Here is a 22,219-nt window from a genome sequence, read left to right on the forward strand (position 1 = left end):
TTAAAAACGTTTTTAAGAGTCCAAAAAGCTTAAAAATGACTAAAACGTACTTTTGAGAAAAACTTAAAAATGTAACTTTTGCCAAAAAACATTTTTTGAGTTAAGAACTCTATTTTTCAGACACAATCCCAAACATACTCTTCAAATTATCTTTGAATTTGTGTATTAAATTTTGATCAATTAATTATTTTAAAAATTACATTATTTTTAGAATAACATAAGAGAAAAAGATTTAAAAAAGAAAAAAGAAAAAAGATAGGGATACTTTTATGGAAATATTATTTAGATATTGTAAAAAAGGAAATGATTCTTTTGGGATACGGGGAATCTTTAATAAGCGTATCATAGTGATAGGCGTGGAAGTTAGATTGGGAGATAAATGGGGTTATGTTATGTTACTTGAAGAAGCAGTGGGCGCAACAGACGAGAAAGTGTTGGACTAAATGCGGCTGGCTGTGTCAACGGACGCCAAACAGGATTCCATTGCAGCCCATTTTTTTGTTTCTAGAGAGAGAGAGAGAGAGAGAGAGCTCTGATGTGAGTATTGGTAAAAGACTAGGAGCAGTAAGAGTTTATATATATATATATATATTTTATTTTGCTGTGAAAATAAATAAATAAATAAATTTTCTGTAGTTGCACTCATTCCCTCCAATCATTTTTCTCTGTTTTACTCTCTCTCTCTCTGATTTTATTGCAGTTTTTATTTCTCTCTGGTTTCCCGGCGAGGGAGAAGGAAGTAGAGGAGTAGAAGAAATAAATTTCTCTGCTTCTACGAAACTCTGTCTCTCTGTCTCTGTCTCTGTCTCTCTCTGTTTCTGTGTGTGTGATTGATTATCTTTGATCAGAGACTAAGCGTTCTTTTTCTATCTCACAAATAGTGCACCCATCTTCAAGAATGGCCTATCTTTAACCACTCTCTCTCTCTTTCTCCCTCTGTTTATTCTCTCTCTCTCTATAAGGTGCTTCTCTCTCTATATCTCTACTTTCTCTCTCTGTATGCTTCTGAATTCTGTTGGTAATTCTGATTTCATGGGATTTTTTATTTTTTTATTTATTTTTAATCTCTGATGTGATTGGAAAAAATAGCAAGTGGGTATTTGATATTTTTGAAGTTTAGTTAATTGTTCATGGAAAAGGTTAATAATGATGAAAGTATATGGGTTTTGGCGTGGTGGGTAGTTCTGGAAGCGCTGAAATTGGACTATTTTGGTTTGATCTTTTTTTTTTTTTTTTTTTTTTTTTTTTTTTTCTTTTTTTGAGCTTGGAACTGTGTTGACTCTGTACCTGGTGAATTCTATGAGAGCGGCTGAGTTGGTCTGTTGCTCTTTTTTTCTTTGTTTTCTTTTTATTTTATTTTTTTCCTTTGGTCTGTTTGGTTTACTATACATGTCATATGGGCTTCTTTATGATTCAGCTTCAACCCTTAACTTATGGGCTACTTAGCCAGAACTGGTAGTTACTGTAATTTAAATTATGTGACGGTTGTGATGTGATCCTGTTATTAGCCCCATATCCAAGTTTTAATTGCCCATTAATCGATTTTCAGGAGTTTTAGGTGTTTGTTTGGTGAATTCTATGTTTACTGTCAACCTTGAATATGTGAAGAGAGCAAATGTTGCTTGATCTCAACTCCAATAGGCTAAACTGTTTGGAAACTCATGCTTCATCATGATCACGGTCAATATCTGGAAGAATGAATGATGATAAATCATTAGTAACGATAGAATATGTTTAGGTAACTGATTGATAGAGAGTTGTATGGATATATCACATTTATGGTTGATGAATTATTGGACTATGCATTCCTGCTTTTGTACTATTTTTGTCCAGATGCAATTACTTCAACCATTTTGAATAATTGGTGCATGCACTCGACTTCAACAAAGTTCAACATTAGCTGATTGCTTCACCTTACATTTCTTTCCTCCTTATCAGTTGCTGCATATTCTCTGATGCGTGTATCTGTATCTATGTATATCTTTTTAATGCCTCTAAAAACTTCCAAAGAGTTGATAGTTTTATAATAGCTTAACCTCCAATTTTCTTTCACTACCTTGTGTTAGCTGAAATTGAAGAGATGGATCAACACCTGAATTATTCTACATCAGGTCACTCTGAAGGTGCCTCCTTTTTCTTCAGCTGATGAAAGCTAATAACATACATGTACACATGTTTCTTGCGTCTAACTGTGTAACTATGTATGTAGTTGTACAATTGATTAACTCTTCATGACTGCTTTTGTAGGTCAATTCAAGATTCCTTCAGTTGATATTCCTGCAAAAGTGGGAACTAGTGCGTGGGGGATCCCACGTGGAATTAGTGCATATACATCAAGTGATGTGAGCTTGTTTTCTAGCTCATTGCCTGTCCTCCCCCATGAAAAGTGTATGTGTAAGCTCCTGTTACAAGATATTGCAAATACTTACGGCTTAGAATGACTTTTAAGAAGTAATTTTTGTTGATATGCAGTGAATTTTACTGATTCAGAACTTGGTGGTCAATCTGTTGACGATAACTTGTCTAAATTAAATAAAGTTGGCCAAGATAATGAGTGTAAGGATCCACTCGACGAGGTTGAAGCAAATGCAATAGGAAACATGCTACCTGATGATGAAGATGAGCTTTTAGCTGGCATAATGGATGATTTTGACCTTAGTGGTTTGCCTAGTCAGCTTGAGGATTTGGAAGATGATCTTTTTGGCAGTGGAGGGGGTATGGAATTGGAGCCACAAGAGCACCTCAGTATTGGTATGTCAAAGGTAAGCATATCTGATGGTGTTGCTTCAAATGGCATTGGTCACTATACACTTCCAAACGGTGTGGGAGCAGCAGCAGCGGCGGCTGGGGAACATCCCTATGGGGAGCATCCATCAAGGACATTGTTTGTCAGGAATATCAATAGTAATGTTGAGGACTCTGAATTGAGATCTCTCTTTGAGGTAATTTACATTAGTTTACGCACTTCATCAAAATTGTCACTCTATTTCCACTTCAGTAAATTGTCACTGCCTATTCCCATTTTGCTTTGCTTATCATAGTCAAAATTTTGGCTTATGTTATGCAATTCTTTGGCAAATTCAAAACTCACAACCGTGGTCTCTTGGGTATTTTGAAAACCTGCTTAAAAAATGTATAGATGGAAAGATCTAATAAGGTTTTCATTCACTTTTTGCAGATTTCGAGTTCCATATTAGATTTGACAGGTTGTATATGTAGGGAAAAGTCTAGGTCATGTTGACTGCTGACTGAAAGAATATTTTCACTCCCTAGATTTTTTTTCTTTTTTTTTCCTTGGGGTGACTCTCTTGTGATAACCCTTCTGTACTAGTTTTGGACCAGCTTTTGGCATCTTTTACCGCATCTTTGCTTATAGAAAACATTTGTCGCTGGTGGCAACCTCTTCAAATATGATTTTGCAGAACTGTACTCTTAGATACTCGTTTGAGATAGTATTCATTCTTCTTATAAAGGGAAATTCTCTATAAATCATATGCTTTTCTGGAAGAGGATGTCATTGTTCCATCTAACTGTTTTTCTACTTTACTGTTCCGATCTGTTTCCCATAACTCAGAACACAAGGAGTATGGGTAGAGGGAGGTACAGGGTAGGTTAGGGCGGCCACATGAGTTGGAGCTTCAGACATGTAATCGAAGCATGCCAGCCCTATAAATTAAAGAAAAACATGAGTTCTTCCATTTTAATCATCATAACATGCCTCCTATCTGATGGATGCCACTCTTGCTTGGAGGTATCCAGCTAAATTGGATATGTAACTGACACTTATGGTGTTTGGGCTTGATTGGGTCTTTTTTCAGGTTTTTATGCTAGAAAACATGTTTTTAAAAATGAGACTATAGAACTGTTTAATAGTTTTTGAACAAAAATCCTTGAAGATGTGTGTATAAGATGAGGCAGCTGAAATTTGAAATAGAAAATTGATTTTATTTTCGCTTTGCCACTAACAAGATTAGCCAATATTATGAAATTGTCATTCTTATTTACAAAATTGCTATATATTATTTTTCTGCTATAAAATTGCCAGTAGTGAATGGGCTGTTTCCATGTTTTTCATCTTCTCACTGAAAACAAATGATCATTGTGTTGGTGTTCTTAGAAATCAACAATTTTGAGTTATAGTTTCAAAAAAGCTAGTAATTGAAACATGTACCCAAACGAATTTGAGTTATAGTTTTCCATCTCAGTGTTTTTTAACAGAAACCTGTTATCAGAGGACACAGACAGAACAGTTCCAAAGAAAACGGGAGGGATGGAGAAGGGAGGAAGGAAAATCTGGAGGATGGTATTTTCCATTGTTTTGGAAATGGGAGGGGAGGAAAAGGGGAGATGGGGAATCTCCATCTGGGCCCACATTTTTGAATCCTCCCAATTATGGGAAGTGGGAGTGGGTGGTGTCTTATAAGAGTTTATGCCTCATCCTTTTAATTCCTAATATTTTTGTTTCTTATAAAGTGTATGATGCTAATAAATATGGTACTTTCTTCCCTGTTTGTCTCATCCTTCTTCCATGCCAAACAAGGAAAGATGAGAGCCATTTTTTTGCCCTTCTACTTTTCCTTCCATCTTATCAAATATTCATGATGGAAAATTGATATCTCTTCTGTCCTCTCTTTTTTATTTGTTTTTTATTTTATTTTTTATTTTTTTACTTTTATCATCTACTCTTTTTCCTTCCCTCTACTTTCTAGTGTCCTCTGGGTGTTTGGTTGTCAAGGAAGAAATGAAGGAAACCACATAGTGGAGCCCACTAGAAGAAAATGATTTAAATGTAAACCCTTTCAACTCTCTCTTTCCTTTCTTTCCTCCCCGATTGTGATGAATCCAATTGTGGACTTAGGGGGGACAGGTAATCCCTTGCATGTTCCTCCCTTCCCCACCCCCCTCCCTCAAACTGAATAGTGTAAAATGAAATCATCCTCCCTTTTGTTTCTCTCCCATTTCCCTTCAACCATCCTTGATGTTTCCCAGTATGACAAACCAACAAAAATTCCATGCATATGGAAGGGAACACATTGGCAAGATTAGTTCTATGTAATATTGAGGTCTTTCAGGATATGTAGATGGCAATTCCTCATGGTAGCTATTATGTACCACTGAAAGGTCTTGCTAACCTTGTGGGTGTGTGAGTGTGCGCGCATCTGTTGGAGATGGGAAATTTGTGATTGGGGTTTGACAGTATTATGTTCTTTTTTTTTTTTTTTTTTAATTGTTATACATATATATAAACATTTCTTTATATATATTTTGTTACTCTTTACACTTATTGTTTATGAAACTGCTCTTATTTATTTTATTTTATTTTGGTAGCAATATGGGGATATCAGAACTTTATACACAGCATGCAAGCACAGGGGCTTTGTGATGATATCATATTATGATATCCGAGATGCTCGTACTGCAATGCGTGCATTACAAAATAAACCTTTGAGACGAAGAAAGCTTGACATTCATTTTTCAATTCCCAAGGTTTGAGAAGAATGTTTAATGTTTGTTTTTATGATTCCGTTTGGTACTATTACTTATCAAAAAAAATGATTCCGTTTGGTACTATTACTTATCAAAAAAAATGATTCTGTTTGGTACTATTGATTCTATCTATGTCTATATCATGTAACTTTATCTGTTCACTATATTCCAGGATAACCCATCAGAAAAGGATGTTAACCAAGGGACTCTTGTGGTGTTCAATTTGGATCCATCAGTATCAAATGATGACCTTCGTCAAATATTTGGGGCTTATGGGGAGGTCAAAGAGGTACTACTTTTTGGACATGTATCATTATTACATATGATTTTTTCATATTCATTCACTCATCCTTGTACATATACATGCACTATTCTGTTTAGTTCTGTAAGTAAAAAGATCTTCCTTTGGATGAAATGCAGATCCGCGAAACACCACATAAGAGACACCATAAATTCATAGAATTTTACGATGTTAGAGGTGCAGAGGCAGCTCTTAGGGCATTAAATAGGAGTGACATAGCTGGGAAACGCATAAAGCTTGAACCTAGCCGCCCTGGTGGAGCACGTCGAAAGTAAGTCTTTTGTTACTTTCCTTAACTGTTACTGTTACTGTTATGACATTTGAGCTTATGCATTGTTGTTGGCACTGATCATATAACCACCCCAGCCAATGTCCAGAGGTAAGGACAAAATTCTGGATCTCATGAGAAAAGGAAATTAATTGATCAACAAGGGAACTTTTTATTGTTCATTTCAGCTTCTAATCCCAAAGCCTTACTCTGGTTCAATCTTTTTCTTCTTTCCTTTTTTTCCTTTTCTTTTCTTCAAGAAATGCCTGTATGGAAGTGACTTAAAATACCAAGTATTATTGTAGTTTAGCATATGATTCTATTCAATGTTTTGAGACCTGAACTGGACGATGCAGTCGGACTTCGAAGCCCAGGAATTGGGTCCCGATGCTAGCCAGTGCCCTCTAGGATCTGTTTTCAATAAATAACCATCCAAACCTGTTGTTAACCAACAGGATCGACCACAAGACCTGTTGGCGAGGGTGTGGGTCAAACTAGCCTCATGGTTGGGCTATGTGAAAAAATGTCGTCAAAGAGCTCTGCTGGAGTGGTTCTTGAAACACAAGTTCGGCAGCTCATAATATCAGGATTGGGTGTCACCAAATGAGCCACAGCTCCGTAGTAATTTTATTGTTATTAATATATTTTTACCATTCTCAGTGGGATTAGGCTATTTTACAATAATAACTAAAAAAGCTTCTTGTGTTGGGGGGTTTGAACCCAATTTTGAAATTTTTTAATATCATGGTACACCTTAATGTTGTTGTTACTGTAAGTAATATATTTAGGCTTTGTATAACTTTAGGCGGGAATAAAATGCTTTCAGCATACCTCAAAGAAAACTTTTCACAATTATATACATATGCTTTTACTATTTACAATCTACGATAACATACTTTCGTCCTTGTTTATTATATTGTTTCATACAAATCCTATGAAAATTGTTAAAAAATAATTATAATAATTTATATATATATATTTTAGATTCATAACATTATTATTTTTAATTTAATTTATTTATGATATCACGATCTGAACACAGTTGGGCCAACTGCTGAAGCTTTGACCCTTGATCCTCTTTTTTTGGTTCAACAAACAGTCAGGTTTTCAGAAAATTGATCAATTTGCTCTAGACTAACAAATGGGTGGAGTGGTATTCTTCTTGATATTCTAATTGAAAACTTTCTTCAAGATAATTATAAAACAAGGCAATTTGGAAGAGTCCTTATTGAAACCAGCTTGCCTCCTCTCGGGTAGACTTAAAAATCAAATCCTCGAAAGAAGTAAATGTCAAGATTTTGTGCTCATAGAAAATGAATGTTTGGATAGTAGGATCAAATCTGGTGAACCAAGGGTGCTTTGCAAACTGGATATTGAGAAAGCTTATGGTCATGTCAATTGGGAGTTCCTACTTTATTTGTTGAGGAGATGTAGCTTTCGGGAGAAATGGTGCTCTTATATAACGCGTTGTATCTCATCCATGCACTTTTCTGTTTTAGTGATTGGCTCTCCATCTGGTTCTTTAGTAGCTCTAGTAGTTTGAGATAGGGAGATTCTTTGCCTCCTTTTCTATTTGTTGTTGTCATGAAAGCCTTAAGTAAAATGATTTGCAACTATTGATGAGGATTTTCTCTCAGTGTTTTTGTGGGGTCTAGGCACTCTGGTGTGGTTAACATTTCACACTTGTTTGCATATGATACTTATAGTTTTTTGTGGGGCCAATCTCAATAACCTTTGCTATCTGTGTGCTTTATTTTTATGTTTTGAAGCTATCTCCGGTTTGAAGGTTAATCTGCATAAGTCGGAATTGGTTCTTATGGGTAATGTAGTTAAAGTGGGTAGCTTGGTTGGCATTTTGGGTTGTAGGGTTTTTTCTTTACCTTTGAAGTATCTTGGTCTTCCATTAGGGGCCTCCTATAAGGCAAGTATAATTTGTTAGAATGGTGTTGTTGAGAAGATAGAGCGTTGGTTGGCTAATTAGAAAATGTGATGTATTTGTCTAAGGGTGGCAGGGTTACCCTTATCAATAGCACCCTTTTCAATTGACCTACTACTTTATGTCTTTCTTCCCTCTTCCCATTGGTGTTGCAAACCATATAGAGAAGCTTCATCAAAGATTTCTTAGGGGGTGGGCTAGGTGAAGAGTTCAAATCTCACTTGGTTAGTTTGGTCCAAGGTTTGCTCCCCAATCTCTAAGGGAGGGTTGGGGGTTTGGAACTTGCGGATGTTCAATTGTGCTCTTTTAGGGAAATGATTGTGCTACTATGTGCATGAGAAAAAAGTTTGATGGATAGTTGTGCTGGATTCTAAATTTAGCAGTTCATGGGGTGGGTGGTGTTCTAATAAGTTTCCTCGTCCATATGAGGTGGGGTTATGGAAGAATATTAGGAGGGGTTGGAGGAGTCATACCAGATTTGAGATAGGAGATGACTCCAAAATTAGATTATGAAATGTGGTGTGGGGAGAAGGCCCTTAAGGAAGCTTTTCCGCATTTGTATAGTATTTGGTTGTTTGGACATTGTTTCCGTAGCAACTCATATAGAGATCTGTAGTGGTTCCCTTTAGTTGGGCGTAAGCTTTATTAGAGTAGCTCACGATTCGGAGATGGGGATGTCTTTGCTTTGTTCTTCAATTTGTTGTATTGCTATAGAGTGAGACGGGAAAGTGAAGACAAATTTTGGTAGGCTCCCTCCAGTAAGGGGTGTTTATTGTTAGTTCCTTCTACAATGTCCTTGTTTGTAACGACAACATTCATTTCCCTTGATAGAGTATTTGGTGCACTACAATTCCTTTGAGAGGCTTTTTTTTACTTGCACAGTGGGTCTATAGAAGATCCTTACCATGGAGGCATGAATAATCTTAGGAAGCGGCATGTCATTGTGGTCGATAGGTATTGTATGTGCTTGTGGACCATCTTCTTTTCCATTGTGAGGATGCTTGCGCCTTATGGAATATGCTTTTTTTTAGTCGCTTTTAGTTGTCTTGAGTTATGCGTAGTCAAGTACTGGACTTTTTCGCTTGTTGGACTGATTATGGCACTCAGAGTGCTTTTGTGTGGAAGATTGTGATTTTTTGTTTCTTGTGGTACCTTTCGAGGCAAATAAATTACAGAAGTTTCGAGGATCGTGAGAGATTGTTGTAGGAGCTTAAGTCCGTTTTCTTTTACTCTTTATATTTGGACAATTGCATTTGTAGCTCCCTTGATGCTTAGTTTTCATGATTTTTTTGTTCTTTTTTCTTCTTCTAGCTAGGCATTTTTCTTGTATATTTCCCATTTACCTAAGTTTTCTTTTCACTTTTAATGATATTTTTATTACTTATTAAAAAAGAAAAAGAAAGTGAATATCAAGATGTAGTTTGCCTTCAATGCAGTGGCGTCTAAGAAAAAAAGAAGTTATGCAATTCTTTCTTTGAAGATGTTTCAATCTGTTTTTAATTCCTGATGCAACATAGAAGTATGACGCAGCAAATTGTTATATATTTTAGTTGGAGCTGCAAACCTGAACTGGGGAACCATGAATAAAGGAAAATAGGAAATAAAGTTGTTACAGATATTAGTCAGCTTCCAGTGATGACATGATGAACATTTTTGTTTCATGGACAACTTGTTTATCAGAAACTTCCTATGCCATGTGCAATTTCTGGCTTCTGTTTCAACAGCGTCTGCAACATGTAGTTTTGTTGTGAGCTGTCTAGCTTCTCCTATCTTGCCTCTTCAAACTTTCTACCCCTTAATATTTTTTATTATGGGTTTTTGAATATCTCTTCCAATTTATTTGTATGTGAATTAGGATCATAATATGTTATTCTTTTTCTTTCTTAATTCCTAATTAAATTGGTGTCTTGTTACATATTGTTCTTGATCTATTAAGCTGTGAAGAAATTAACCTACTTGTACCTCTGATCTTTTAGCTTGATGCAACAACTAAGTCAAGAGTTGGAACAAGATGAAATCCGAAGCTTCCGACATTACGTGGGTTCACCAATGACCAACTCTCCTCCAGGTATTTTTATCTCTTAACAACTTTGTATTCCTGGCAACTAAAACCTTTTTGCTTATTCCTATTAATTCCTTGTATATTCTTGTTAGAAACATGTTGTCAGTTATAAGCTGAAATTACTGGGACTTCCATGACAGGTAACTGGCCACAATTTGGTAGCCCAGGTGATCATAATCCTTTGCATGCTTTTAGTCAGTCCCCAGGTCAAGGTAATCTGAGCCCTGTGAGCAGCAACCATTTGCCTGGATTGGCTTCAATTCTCCAACATCATGTATCTAACTCTGCAAAACTTGCACCAATTGGTAAGGACACTGGAAGTGCTAACCATGTGAACCAGATATTTCCTGACACTGGATTGACGCAAGGAGCAGCCTATCAACATTCCCGTTCCTTTTCTGAGCAGAAGTTCAGCACAAGTCCGGGACCCTTGTCTCCATTTGGTGAATCAAATCCGAATTCATCTGGCATTGGAACATTATCTGGTCCTCAGTTTCTCTGGGGAAGTCCAGGTCCTTACTCTGAGCGTGCCAATTCTTCTGCCTGGAAAACACCATCTGTGGGGCACTCATTTGCATCCGGTGGACAGGGTCAGGGTTTTCCATACACTAGTCGGCAAGGTTCTTTTATTGGCTCACATAACCAACATCATGTCGGATCTGCTCCATCTGGCGTTCCTCTTGATAGGCAGTTTGGCTTCTTCCCAGAGTCACCAGACACATCCTTCATGAATCCAGTTGCATTTGCAGGGGTGGGTTTAAATCGCAACAATGTGATGAACATTGGTGGGCATGCAGCTATGAGCGCTGGTGTAGGTCTTTCAGGAAATGTGACTGAAAATAATTCGCCTGGTTTCAGAATGATGTCATTCCCAAGGCATGGTCCCGTGTTCCTTGGCAATGGTTCTTATCCAGGATTTGGAGCAACCAGCAATGAGGGGTTAGGTGAACGTGGTCGAAGTCGGCGAGTTGTTGAGAATGGCGGGAACCAGATCGATAGCAAGAAGCAGTACCAGCTTGATTTAGATAAAATTATCAGTGGGGAAGATACTAGGACTACTTTAATGATTAAAAACATCCCTAATAAGTAAGAAGAAAATATGATTATTGTTTTGAAACTATTACGATTTCTCCATGATTTTAAATGAGGTGGTCAGAATTTGTTGATGGTTTTCTGCTTCTGTTGTCTTCCTACCAGGTACACTTCAAAGATGCTGCTTGCTGCTATTGATGAAAATCACCGCGGTGGTTATGATTTTATCTACTTGCCAATTGATTTTAAGGTAATACCACTACAAGAATGTATGATACAATGTTCTTACATTTCGTCAACTTGAATTACCACTGATGGTGACTATTGTCTGTTGCAGAATAAGTGCAATGTGGGTTATGCCTTCATCAATATGGTTTCTCCTTCACACATTATCCCCTTCTATGAGGTTCAAATTTTGTTTCCTTTGTTCTGTCTCAAGGAGTAGCAATACAGACTTGAGATATCCTTCTATGTTAATTCGGTAAAAGTAAATTTATTTTGCTTGTGTCCATAAAGAGAATTATTTGTTGTGGGTCATTCTGGTTTGTGATTTTTTTATATTTAAAGAGGAAATTCTTTGTATTTATATCTAACTGACAATTCACAAATTCACAAAATCTATCTTCTGAATTGAAATAATGGAAATCCTTTAAATTTGCAAGAACTTATACCTTTAAAATTCTTCCAGGCATTTCACGGAAAGAAGTGGGAGAAGTTCAATAGTGAAAAAGTGGCTTCACTTGCATATGCACGAATCCAGGGCAAGGCGGCCCTTGTGACTCACTTTCAGAATTCCAGCTTAATGAATGAAGATAAGCGGTGTCGGCCAATTGTTTTCCACTCGGAGGGTCAAGAGACTGGTGATCAGGTAATAATATTTTTGACTTGTACTACTTTTTTTCCATGATCATGACAAAAGTATGTGAAATTTTATGCTCGACGACTTGGAACGTTCTTAGTAGAGTGCCTCAAAAATATTTCATGTCAATTTAGTTAATGTATTTTCTAAAATGAGTCATTTTAGTCTTTTGGCATCATGGCATCATCACATAATAGGATGGAAAATGCTGATGTGTAAACTTTTCTAGTGACATGGCACAAAACAAATTAAAAAAATCCGTAGTGTGACATCATCAAAAAGGGTACATATCATATGGCGTTAACAGCGTTTAAGGGTAAAATGACTGAAGTAAAACAAGGACCAAAGTGACACGAAAATTCTTTGAGCTATGGAATTGAAATTTGGGTAATTTTGGAGGACCAGATATATATTTTAGCCATTATTAAATTAAATAATTTTAACTTCATGAAAAGATGCTTTGTCAATCATGCATTGATACCAGCTTAGTATTCATCTGTGTCTAGTTATTTCATGTTATGTTTGAGCTTTGATGACGGACTATCTGAAAGCGATTTCTTTGTTAGTGTAATTTCCGGTTATCCTTAATCATTTTATTAGCAGCTCACACTTTACAGAAACCATGTATAATTTTCAGGATTTATAAGACATAGGTAAGTATAGGCAAGATTGATTGAAAGTCATTGCCCCTTGGAAGTTTCTTCCAGAAACCATGTATAATTTCTGACCATTTCTCTTTCTCTGTATACCCCAGGAACCTTTCCTTTCCAGCAATTTAAACATATGCATTCGTCAACCAGATGGGTCTTATTCAGGAGATTCATTGGATAGCCCAGATGAGAAGCTGGAGAGAAATTAAAAGTGTATGGCATCTTACTTGTAGCCTTAAGAAATGGGGGCTAATAGTTGCTAACTGTTGTTTAGGTAAAGTGTATAAAGTCGAAAGAGGACCAAGTAACGGTTGTATAATTGTTTGAATTGTTGGCATTCTCCATTGATGGGTACAGGAGAAATTTCATGAGGATGTATCGAAGGAAGAGCCGGAGAGCATTTTGTTTATATGTAGAGCTACAAGATGTTAATTAACCAGAGGGAGATGGGAGGGTGGGGAAGAATAACGTGAAGCATATTGCTGAATTGTGAAGTCTTATGCAGCCATATGCCGGTTTGTGCAGTATCTCAGTTTTTGATCTGGGTCTGCCTTTCAACAACATTTGCAAATATGATTACCTGTTAATGTGTAAATGTCTTTTCGGGTTTTTTTGGGCTGTAAAAAAAAACTTTGTACAGAAGCAAGACAGACAGAACCATCATGTTCTTGTGTGACTTAGTAAATAAGCTATTGTTGTACATATGTTTTATTACTCACTGGAGCTTATTTTTATCTTCAAAGGCATATATAGTCATCAATATGGTCAAGTCGTTGCAGTTTCAGGGCTTGTTTGCTATTGCTCTTTAGAATGTAATTTTACATTTTTGTTGTGATATGACATAAAAGTGAGTAATTTTACGTGTTGAGTTGTTTGTTAATATTTTTGCCTTTTTGTTAGAAGTAAAAAGCGAAGTCTTAAAAAACGAGTCATCAATCATTGAAGGGACACCCTATGCAGTTTTATAAGATGAACAAACTTTTGAAGATCACTCCATAACACAAAGAATCGCCCACATCCTATCTTTGGGGATTCAAAGGTACGGCAAGTGCGGATGACAAAACGTTCAACTTCAATGAATTATAAATTAAAAATCCCATGTGAGAAAGGTTTTTTTTTTTTTCTTCTTATTTTTCAAATCCAAAATAATCTGAATGCCATGACGACATTCAAACCAGCACTGATGCTTTTTGCGTCAGTAACATAAATCACGAAATAGGCTTCTTGAACACTGTTTTGCCTAAAATAAATCACAACCAGGTTGTGTTCAGAGATGCATTTCTTCCATGTGTATCTTTCTTAAGTCCCTACAAATATCTTTTCAAGTTTGTAGAGCATCAGCAATTGATCCTGCAAGACTCAACACTTGAAAAGGAGCTCTATCTGCTATGGCTTTGACAGTAAGAAGGCATGAATCTGTTATCCAAAAGTAGGCAAAGGCCTTTTCCGAGCCTTCTGAGATTGAAAACAAAAGTCGATTAAAAATGGTACAAGTTCAACAGAAAAGGTGAGGCGGGGTAGGAACAAAGTACTTACCATCCTTGTGGGTGAACCTCTCCCATGAGCGCTTAGGAAACACCCCATGGGTCACATAAGCACTCACCTTTGCTGCACCATGAGCTGCCAAAACTTTCTGGCAGAACCAGAAAGGCAAGGGGGGGAAAAAGAAGAAGCGAATGTTAGTTCCGGGATTGGTACAACTTTATATGCATGATATGTATCTATATTGAACATGAGAAAATTTAAAAGATAAAACAACTAAAAAATAAGCTCTTTTCTTTTTTTTTTTGTTTGTATTCATTAATTGGATCAATGAACGAATGAAAAGAAACTGCCTTCTGGGGACAGGACAGGTTGGTTCAAGGACCCGTTGCTCAAAGGATAGGTGGAGGTTGCTCAAAGGATAGGTGGAGGTCCTGATTCCGGAATGGAGCCATATGACACGAGTGTATACTCTTGCATGCCAAATGCACCTTAAATGTCATGATACAACATTTCTAACTATTAACACTAAATGAACAAGAAGAACATAAAAAAAGGAAAACCAGAGGTCATATTTACAGACAAACATTAACTTTATTCATTATCCTATATTTCCAAGATTCACCGAATCTGTGAATCCATGTTTGTCTCATGTCCCTATCATTTACATGCTTGGAGGTACATGGATTACATATGTTAATAAAAAGTTCAGATTGGGACATCACGAAAGATTTAAAGTGTTAATCAAAATGACAGTATATTAAAGAAGGAAAAAGAGAGAATCTTAAATGAACATAAACTTATCCAAGTCCTGAAGCACGTTTCGGAAGACTATAATAATAATAATAATAATAATAATAAATTTATCAAATATATAAAGTCTATTCAAGCATGGTTTCCTAAAGTGTACCTGGCATTCAATCAGGGTGCCTCCAGATTGGACCAAATCATCAACAATGACTACATGACAACCAGCAGGATTTCCTTCCTTGAGCCGTACTATTCTCTTATCACCTTCACGAACCTTTGCGCACACCACCTGCCATTCAACAACAAAAATTTTGGTAGATAATAAAAACATTGGATTATAAACTTGAAGGTCAAATTTATTTGAGGAAAGAATTTAAACCATGGGAAAATGATCCAAAAGGTTGTGGAATCGCTTCCAAGCTCCATCATCTGGAAATGCAACAACAATCTGGAAGAGAACTATGATTAGAAAGATCCAGGATATCGAAAATTTAACAGGCTAGAAAATATTACTAGAGGTGCTATAGAATCAAGAAATAATAATAACTCACATTGTCAGCATCAGGAAGTTCGTGAAGACGCTGCTTTAGGAGAGGAATACCAGTCTCAAACAAAGGCAAAACATGGTCCCCAAAATAAAATCTTTCCTGCATAATAATGAAAATGAGAATATATTAATGTGATTATCACCATTTTCATGCCTAACACTAATATCAAAGACCATTCAGGCGGTGCTAAACAAGAGATGATATATTCCGCACCAAACTGAAACTTGGTCAAACCATAGTATAGAAATCATCTTATGCAATCTCCACTTAGTGACAAACACTAAATGCATATAAAACCCAAGGATCTATATAATAATAAGATTTCATTCTAACAGTAAAATGCACCAAAACTCCATATTTGATAACCCATGGGTTTTTAGTTATTTCTTGTTAGAATATTAATTAATAATTAAATTCACTGTTTTCTACAACACAAGTATCAAATTCTGATGTGCGAGAATACACAGCACAACTAATATTCAGATAACTGCAAAAAAAGACGAAATTAATGAAACACTGGAAAATATTTGTCTCCTCCAATAAAAATTCTAAACAAAAGGAAATTTCACATTAGTCTTATATTAAAAAATCATTCCAATTTTGATATTGTGCTAAACATATAGAACCCCAGTCAAGTATACAACTCTTACACTAGAAAAGGAAAAGAAATAAGATTTCAGCTAGATGAAATATTGAGAAACTTTTTCAACCAAACAGCCCCACACACCCCAACTGAGAAAGAGTAGATATAGCAATAAACATTTAAATATTCACTAATTTTTCATCCGGATCCCATTTATAAATAAATTCTGACAAAGATACTAATTTTCCAGAAAGTTTTAAGAAACAAAAAAAAGTTGACCAATTTAATGTGATACCAATTTTTTTTTTTTTTTTTTTTTTATTAAGAAAAAAAAAAAAAAAAAAAAAACACCCTATCAGGACAAAAGAATCAAATCTGATCACTTCCACAAAAGATAGAACAAACCTGCAAAGCATGGATATCATAGATGACTAAACTAGTAGGGCCACCTCTCGATATAGGTATATTTGTCAACATCCTTGATAACGTAAATGCTGTTGCTACATCCCCTTCATCTTCCATTCGCTCAAAGGAGCCAGTTGGAAAGAAAGGCAAGACCAATGTGAAGGAAGCAACAAACAACCGTGGGAGTAGATATATGACAGAAAGCTGCTCGAAGATAACTCCTGTGGAGCTGAAGGATGCAAGAAAGGCAACATGTTGACCTCTCAGATCTTGTGCATCGTTAATATAAATGTTTGGAAATCCATCATCAAAATTCCTGCATATGCATAGAAGTTGTCAGTCCTCTGATGCACCCTTATACGAGACTAGCTAAATTCCTACTGCAAACAGCATAAATTTTAAATCATAAAAAAATAAATAAAATAAAAAACAACTATGTAAGAAAATTTTTCTGGATAGTTGCAAAGTAGAAAGCAGAATTTATTTATTTATTTTTTCATTTTCAATAGTAAGCAGATTTAGGAGTAACCACCAACAGTTTATTCATCCCTTGGTCAGGAAAAAAAAATTGAAGTTGCAATAATTCTTTGCAACTATTCTTGCAGATTTAGGGCTAAGTGAAGCTTTCAAGTCATACTAGATCTAAGGTGGAAGAAGGCAACAAGGTTATATTTTCGCTTGATCTATGGTTTGGAGATAAGGTCCTTAAGGAAGCCTTTATGGGTTTATTTGGTATTATGTGCCCAAAGGATGCTTTCATTGTGGATCATGTGGAAATTCCTAGAGATCCCATTCAGTAGAATGTGAGCTTTGCTATAACGGCTCATGATTGGGAGATGGATGTCTTTGCATCATTTTTTTGGGTGTTGCATTTAGGGAGAGTGAAATGGGAAGGCAAGGACAAGTTGTGGTAGGTCCCTTTCAAAAGAAGGTTGTTTGGTGTTAAATCCTTTTACATTGTCATGAATTAAAATGATGGTTACCGTTTTTTTTGGAAGAGTGTTTGGCGGACTAAAGCTCCATTGAGGGTGGCTTTTTTTGCTTGGTCGACGGCCCTAAGAAAGATCCTCATCATCAACAATCTCCGGAAACGGCAAGTCATTGTTGTCAATAGGTGTTGTCAATAGGTGCTTGAATCATCTTCTTCTTCATTATGTGGTTGCATGTGCTATGTAGAATGTTTTCTTTAGACGGTTTGGGCTGTCTTGTGTTATGCCTAGACAAATAACCGACTTGTATGCTTGTTTGTTGGTGGACTACCCATAACACTTGAAATGTTGTTGTATGAAAAATGGTACCTTTGTGCTTTTTGTTGTGTCTTTAGAGGGGAAAAAAAAAAAAAAAAAAAAAAAGATAAAAGTTTTGAGAAACGTAAGAGGAGTTTGAAGGAGACTAAGTCCTTATTTTTCAACACCCTAAATCTTTGGACAGCTACTTTAGTTTCTCCTTTGGTAATTAATTATCATGATTTTTTAGTTATTTTTGCTCCTACTAGTTACGTGGCTTCTTTTGTATACTCTATGTGTATCCGGAGACGCCTTATGCTTTTAATGATATCTCAATTTACGCTTTTAATAATATCTCGATTACTTATTTTTTAAAAAAAAACTATTCTTGCAGTTGCAACTTCAGATTTGACCAAAGCCTATATTAAACCCAACCACATATTAGTTGCAGGTTATCAATCCCAATTTAAGAGATAGGTCCCAGTCTATGGGAACGTTCCAAAAAAAAATAATAATAACAAATAACAAAAAAAAAGGTACGAAAATTTCCAGAAGCATTTGAACACAGATGCAAGAAAAGTTAGACTCTGTCTACTAAACTTTTTGTTTTTGTTTCTGTTTTCAAAACAAAAACATAAACAATCATTCCAAAATGCAAAACACTCCTCAAAACACAAAAACAATTTTCACATTTACGTCACACATTAGATACTTAAAAAGGAAACATCTTTTGCAAAGGTTATCAAGTATGGTGAAAATATAATTTGAGTAGCTATAGTGGTAATGTGATTACCATAAAAAACAAAGGGGAAGCTTTGAAGAAGGGAAAAAAAAAAAAAAAAAGAAAAGAAAAGAAAAGGGAAATTGAAAAGGTTGATGATGTGTTTCAGGTTCCATACACTCTTATAAAGCACAAACCTTTATTGGGTATTGGCAAGAACATACATAGATTGGCAGCAAAACTTAATGAGATAACAGGAATTCATTGTTTATAGTAAAATTGTAAAGAAAACAAAACTGCCCATTTCATGTTTATAGCAGAATAACAATATAAAGCACAGAAACAAGTGAAGAAAGAAGAAAAAGACCTCCATTTGATGGTTTGGAGAGTGATATTGTCGGACTGAGCGGCGACGTTTCGCGCGAGGTCCTCGCACTCCGGGTAGTAGAAGAGGTGCACTTGCTTTTTCTTCGTCTGAGATTGAGACAAAGCCATTTAGCGCCCAAACTCCTACCTCTCGGAGCCTTTACAAAGTGAGAAACAGAGGGTTTTAGGGACACACAGACACACAGCGACAGAGACCGAGAGAAAGAGAGAGAGAGGGGCTGAGATACTGATGAGAGGTGTTTGGTTGCTTGAGTTATATAGCCCGGGAACGGTGTGAAATATGCCTTGTTGGTGCAAAACTTGGAATAGGAATACCAGTGGATGGGGCGGGCGTGAATTATTCCATTCTCCTGACCAAACAAAGCGTATAAAAATACTTCCCCCGTTTGAAGCGTTAATTATGCAGTGTTGCTTTTGCTATGGACCGGACCTTCAAAGTAGTGGGGACCTTCTTTTTTTCTTTTTTCTTTTTTCTTTTTCTTTTTTCTTTTTTTTTCAACCTTTGGAATAAAGAACTTGGATGACTATGCGGGCTCCATTTTATATGGTTTTTTAATAATATAGACAGAAATATATATAATATTACTAATTTTGTATTCTTTTTTTTTTAAGGACAAAATAAAATTTACTACATTGGGTCGGTGAGACAAGAGCTAGTGTCTCTCTTTGGAGAGCTTTTCAGGAGGATCTCGTTTCTAAAACTCTAATGGTTTGTTTGTTTCATGGAATAACTATTCTATCAGAAAAAAGAATAGTTGTTTTTAAGAATAAAAGAGTGTAGAATAAAATAACTATTCATATTCCTTAATTTGGTTGAAACACTGAAATGAAGTATGGAATGGAATAACTATTCTTATTCCAGTCTAATAGGATGGTGAATGGAATCAAGTGTAGAATGAAATAATTATTCCTATTTCTTTGTTTGGTATAGTCTAATAAAATGGAATCTAATCGAATTTCCTACAATACTTATTTTAATTAAGAACTTTTTTTATTTATTTTTGAAACATAAACGACTCTACTATAAATTTTTGTTTAAAAAAAATTTGTCAAGTATATGACCATTTTTTTTTTTTTGCATGAAAATAGACTTTCTACGGCTTGAGATACTTCTAGTACTAACCAGAAAACAAGAAAGAAGGATAATTTAATTAATTAATTAATTAATTAATTAATTTATTATTATTTTTTTTTTTAAAAAAAAAAGGTTACTTCAAAACCTAGGTTGGCCATCTCCAAAGCCCAAAACACACTAGCCATTATTGAGAAGCTGCCACCAACGGCACCGCCGTCGAAGCCTTTCTCCCCGCAAGACTGGGAGACGCTCATCGACGACTTCCAGTACAGAGGTTTTCGGCAGCAAAAATGGAGCTCCCTCTACTCGATCCCCTCCCTCCTCAACCTTGCCCTCTCGTCCATCCACAAAAGGGGCTTCCCTCTCAAGCTCCACCTCCACTTCCTCGAAGAATTCTGCGATGCGCTGTAACATGAAAGTTATTGTCAAACCAGATTTAGAAAGGGAAATGAAAGAGAAAGAGTGAAAGTAAGAGACTTTGAGAGTGAAATTGACAACTTCTTATTGAACAACTTGGCCAATTCGAGATGGCTAATCTCCATACAATGCTTGTACACTTCTCCAAAGATACCATTTCTTGTACTTAACCAGCCTTATATAGGCTTAACAGTTAAGGCAATTAGGCTTACAACTGTATACAACTAACTGTAACAACTCTTACAACTAACTACCATCAACTACTATAACAGCTTCCATTATACACGTGCAGCAATGCTTCCTAACAGAATTAACTATCATGCTCATGCTTCCTTTCCCTCTAGCTTCTCAAGTCTTCTGCAGCAACTTCTCATTCCTTCATGTGACATAGCCTTCCTCTCTAAAGCACCTTGCCACGGATAAGCATGCTGTAAAGCAAACAAGTCCTCCCAAGAAGCATCATCAACAGTTTGACCAACCCACTAAACCAGAATTTCAGTAATTGCACAATTACCTTGCTTCTTACACCTTTTAGCCAGAATTTTCAAGGGTTCTGGTTGAAGGACCCCATGCACATCCATTGGAGGTAGTTTAGGAATAAGAAAATTCTTGCTACCCAACTTCAACTTCAATTGAGATACATGAAAAATTGGATGAATCCGAGCTGCCACTGGAAGATCTAACTCATAGGCTACCTTCCCCACCCTACGAATGATCTGAAATGGGCCATAAAACCTAGGAGATAACTTCAAAGATCTTCTAGTAACCACAGATTGTTGTCTATAGGGCTGCAGCCTTAGATGAACCATCTGCCCTACCTCAAATTCTCTATCTGATCTCCTCAAATTAGCTTACATTTTCATCCTATGTTGAGCTTGTTGCAGATTGCTTCTTAACAAAGATATAATTTGTTCTCTAGATCGAAGAACTTCATCTACAACCTTTAACTTTGTAGTACCCGGAATGTAGGTGAATAACCGTGGAGGGGGAATTCCATAAATAGCTTCAAAAGGTGTCATCTTAGTAGAAGCATGCCAAGTAGTATTATACCAATACTCTGCCCATGGCAGCCAAGACAACCATTGCTTAGGCCTCTTTTGCACAAAACACTTCAAATAAGTCTCCACACACTTATTAACAATCTCAGTTTGGCCATCAAGTTGAGGATGATAACTAGTACTAAACTTCAAAGTAGTACCTTACAGCTTGAATAACTCCCTCCAAAAGACACTAGTGAAAATAGGGTCTCGATCTGAAACAATGGAAGTAGGCATTCCATGTAATTTCATGACCTATTGAACAAACACTTGAGCTATTTTAATAGCTGTATATGGATGGGAAAGAGCAATAAAATGGCCATACTTAGACAATCTGTCTACCACCACCAGGACCATTGATTTCCCTTGAGAAATTGGTAGTCCTTCCACAAAATTCATAGACACATCAATCCACACTTTGCTAGGAATGGGAAGAGGTTGCAACAAGCCAACAAGAGACATATTCTCATACTTAGATTGCTGACAAACTTCACATTCTATAATAAACTTCTTGAGATCAGTAGTCATCCCTTTCCAATAAAAATCCCTCTTGGCTCTTTGCAATGCTTTTTCAAACCCTAAATGGCCTACAATCGGGCCACTATGCACAAAATGCAAAACTTGTGCTCTTATGGCCTAAGAACTCCCAAAGTAAATCCTCCTCTTATAAAACAACAAATTATCCCTAAGGAGAAACTTTTTTGGATCTAACTCCCCTTTCCCCCATTGCCCCATTAAAGTCTTCAGCTGCACATTAGTTTCATACTCAGGCCTTAAATTATTTATCAAACTAACAGTAGGTATGGATAGAAGAGATAATGTTATCTCAGGTTCCCAATCATCCCTTCTCAATAGGGCATCTACCACTCTATTCTCCACTTCCTTCTTGTACTCCACTGTAAAGTTATAATCAATCAACTTAGTGATCCATTTATGCTAAAAAGGGGTGCCCACCTTCTGTTCTAAAATAAACTTCAGAATTTGATCATCTGT

The 22,219-nt window shown here is 36.2% G+C and overlaps 2 protein-coding genes across 6 annotated transcripts; one reads left to right on the forward strand and one right to left on the reverse strand.

The window, feature by feature from the left end:
- Positions 1 to 614: 614 nt before the first annotated feature.
- On the forward strand, positions 615 to 13,477 carry LOC132180774 (protein MEI2-like 2). 4 transcript variants are annotated; one of them, XM_059593716.1, is made up of 14 exons: positions 615 to 962; positions 2,067 to 2,123; positions 2,248 to 2,394; positions 2,473 to 2,942; positions 5,329 to 5,487; positions 5,660 to 5,776; positions 5,908 to 6,059; positions 9,969 to 10,060; positions 10,195 to 11,140; positions 11,252 to 11,336; positions 11,424 to 11,492; positions 11,775 to 11,954; positions 12,700 to 12,808; positions 12,953 to 13,477. In XM_059593716.1, the coding sequence occupies exons 2-13, from the start codon at positions 2,081 to 2,083 to the stop codon at positions 12,802 to 12,804; spliced, it is 2,565 nt and encodes an 854-aa protein (XP_059449699.1). In that variant the 5' UTR covers positions 615 to 962; positions 2,067 to 2,080; the 3' UTR covers positions 12,805 to 12,808; positions 12,953 to 13,477. The 4 variants fall into 4 exon arrangements, with proteins under 4 accessions (XP_059449699.1, XP_059449697.1, XP_059449700.1 ...); XM_059593714.1 differs by having other exon boundaries at positions 617 to 962; positions 12,700 to 13,477; XM_059593717.1 differs by having other exon boundaries at positions 618 to 962; positions 2,248 to 2,388; positions 12,700 to 13,477.
- A 283-nt stretch (positions 13,478 to 13,760) lies between these two features.
- LOC132181028 (ribose-phosphate pyrophosphokinase 4) lies at positions 13,761 to 18,923 on the reverse strand. 2 transcript variants are annotated; one of them, XM_059594071.1, is made up of 7 exons: positions 18,678 to 18,923; positions 16,364 to 16,679; positions 15,379 to 15,474; positions 15,207 to 15,275; positions 14,988 to 15,116; positions 14,132 to 14,228; positions 13,761 to 14,047 (listed from the first exon to the last, which is right to left on the reverse strand). In XM_059594071.1, the coding sequence occupies exons 1-7, from the start codon at positions 18,803 to 18,805 to the stop codon at positions 13,917 to 13,919; spliced, it is 966 nt and encodes a 321-aa protein (XP_059450054.1). In that variant the 5' UTR covers positions 18,806 to 18,923; the 3' UTR covers positions 13,761 to 13,916. The 2 variants fall into 2 exon arrangements, with proteins under 2 accessions (XP_059450054.1, XP_059450052.1); XM_059594069.1 differs by having other exon boundaries at positions 13,761 to 14,050.
- Between the last annotated feature and the right edge of the window lie 3,296 nt (positions 18,924 to 22,219).

The sequence above is a fragment of the Corylus avellana genome, chromosome ca5 (genome assembly GCF_901000735.1).
Source record: "Corylus avellana chromosome ca5, CavTom2PMs-1.0".
Classification (NCBI taxonomy): domain Eukaryota; kingdom Viridiplantae; phylum Streptophyta; class Magnoliopsida; order Fagales; family Betulaceae; genus Corylus; species Corylus avellana.

Coding starts and splice junctions, on each gene's coding strand:
- LOC132180774 (XM_059593716.1), top strand. CDS start 2,081: ATGGATCAACACCTGAATTATTCTACATCAGGTCACTCTGAAG. Junction 5,777..5,907: donor CTTATGGGGAGGTCAAAGAG/GTACTACTTTTT, acceptor GATGAAATGCAG/ATCCGCGAAACACCACATAA. Junction 6,060..9,968: donor CCTGGTGGAGCACGTCGAAA/GTAAGTCTTTTG, acceptor CTGATCTTTTAG/CTTGATGCAACAACTAAGTC.
- LOC132181028 (XM_059594069.1), bottom strand. CDS start 18,805: ATGGCTTTGTCTCAATCTCAGACGAAGAAAAAGCAAGTGCACCTCTTC. Junction 15,276..15,378: donor AACTTCCTGATGCTGACAAT/GTGAGTTATTAT, acceptor GTTCTCTTCCAG/ATTGTTGTTGCATTTCCAGA. Junction 14,051..14,131: donor GAGGTTCACCCACAAGGATG/GTAAGTACTTTG, acceptor TTTCAATCTCAG/AAGGCTCGGAAAAGGCCTTT.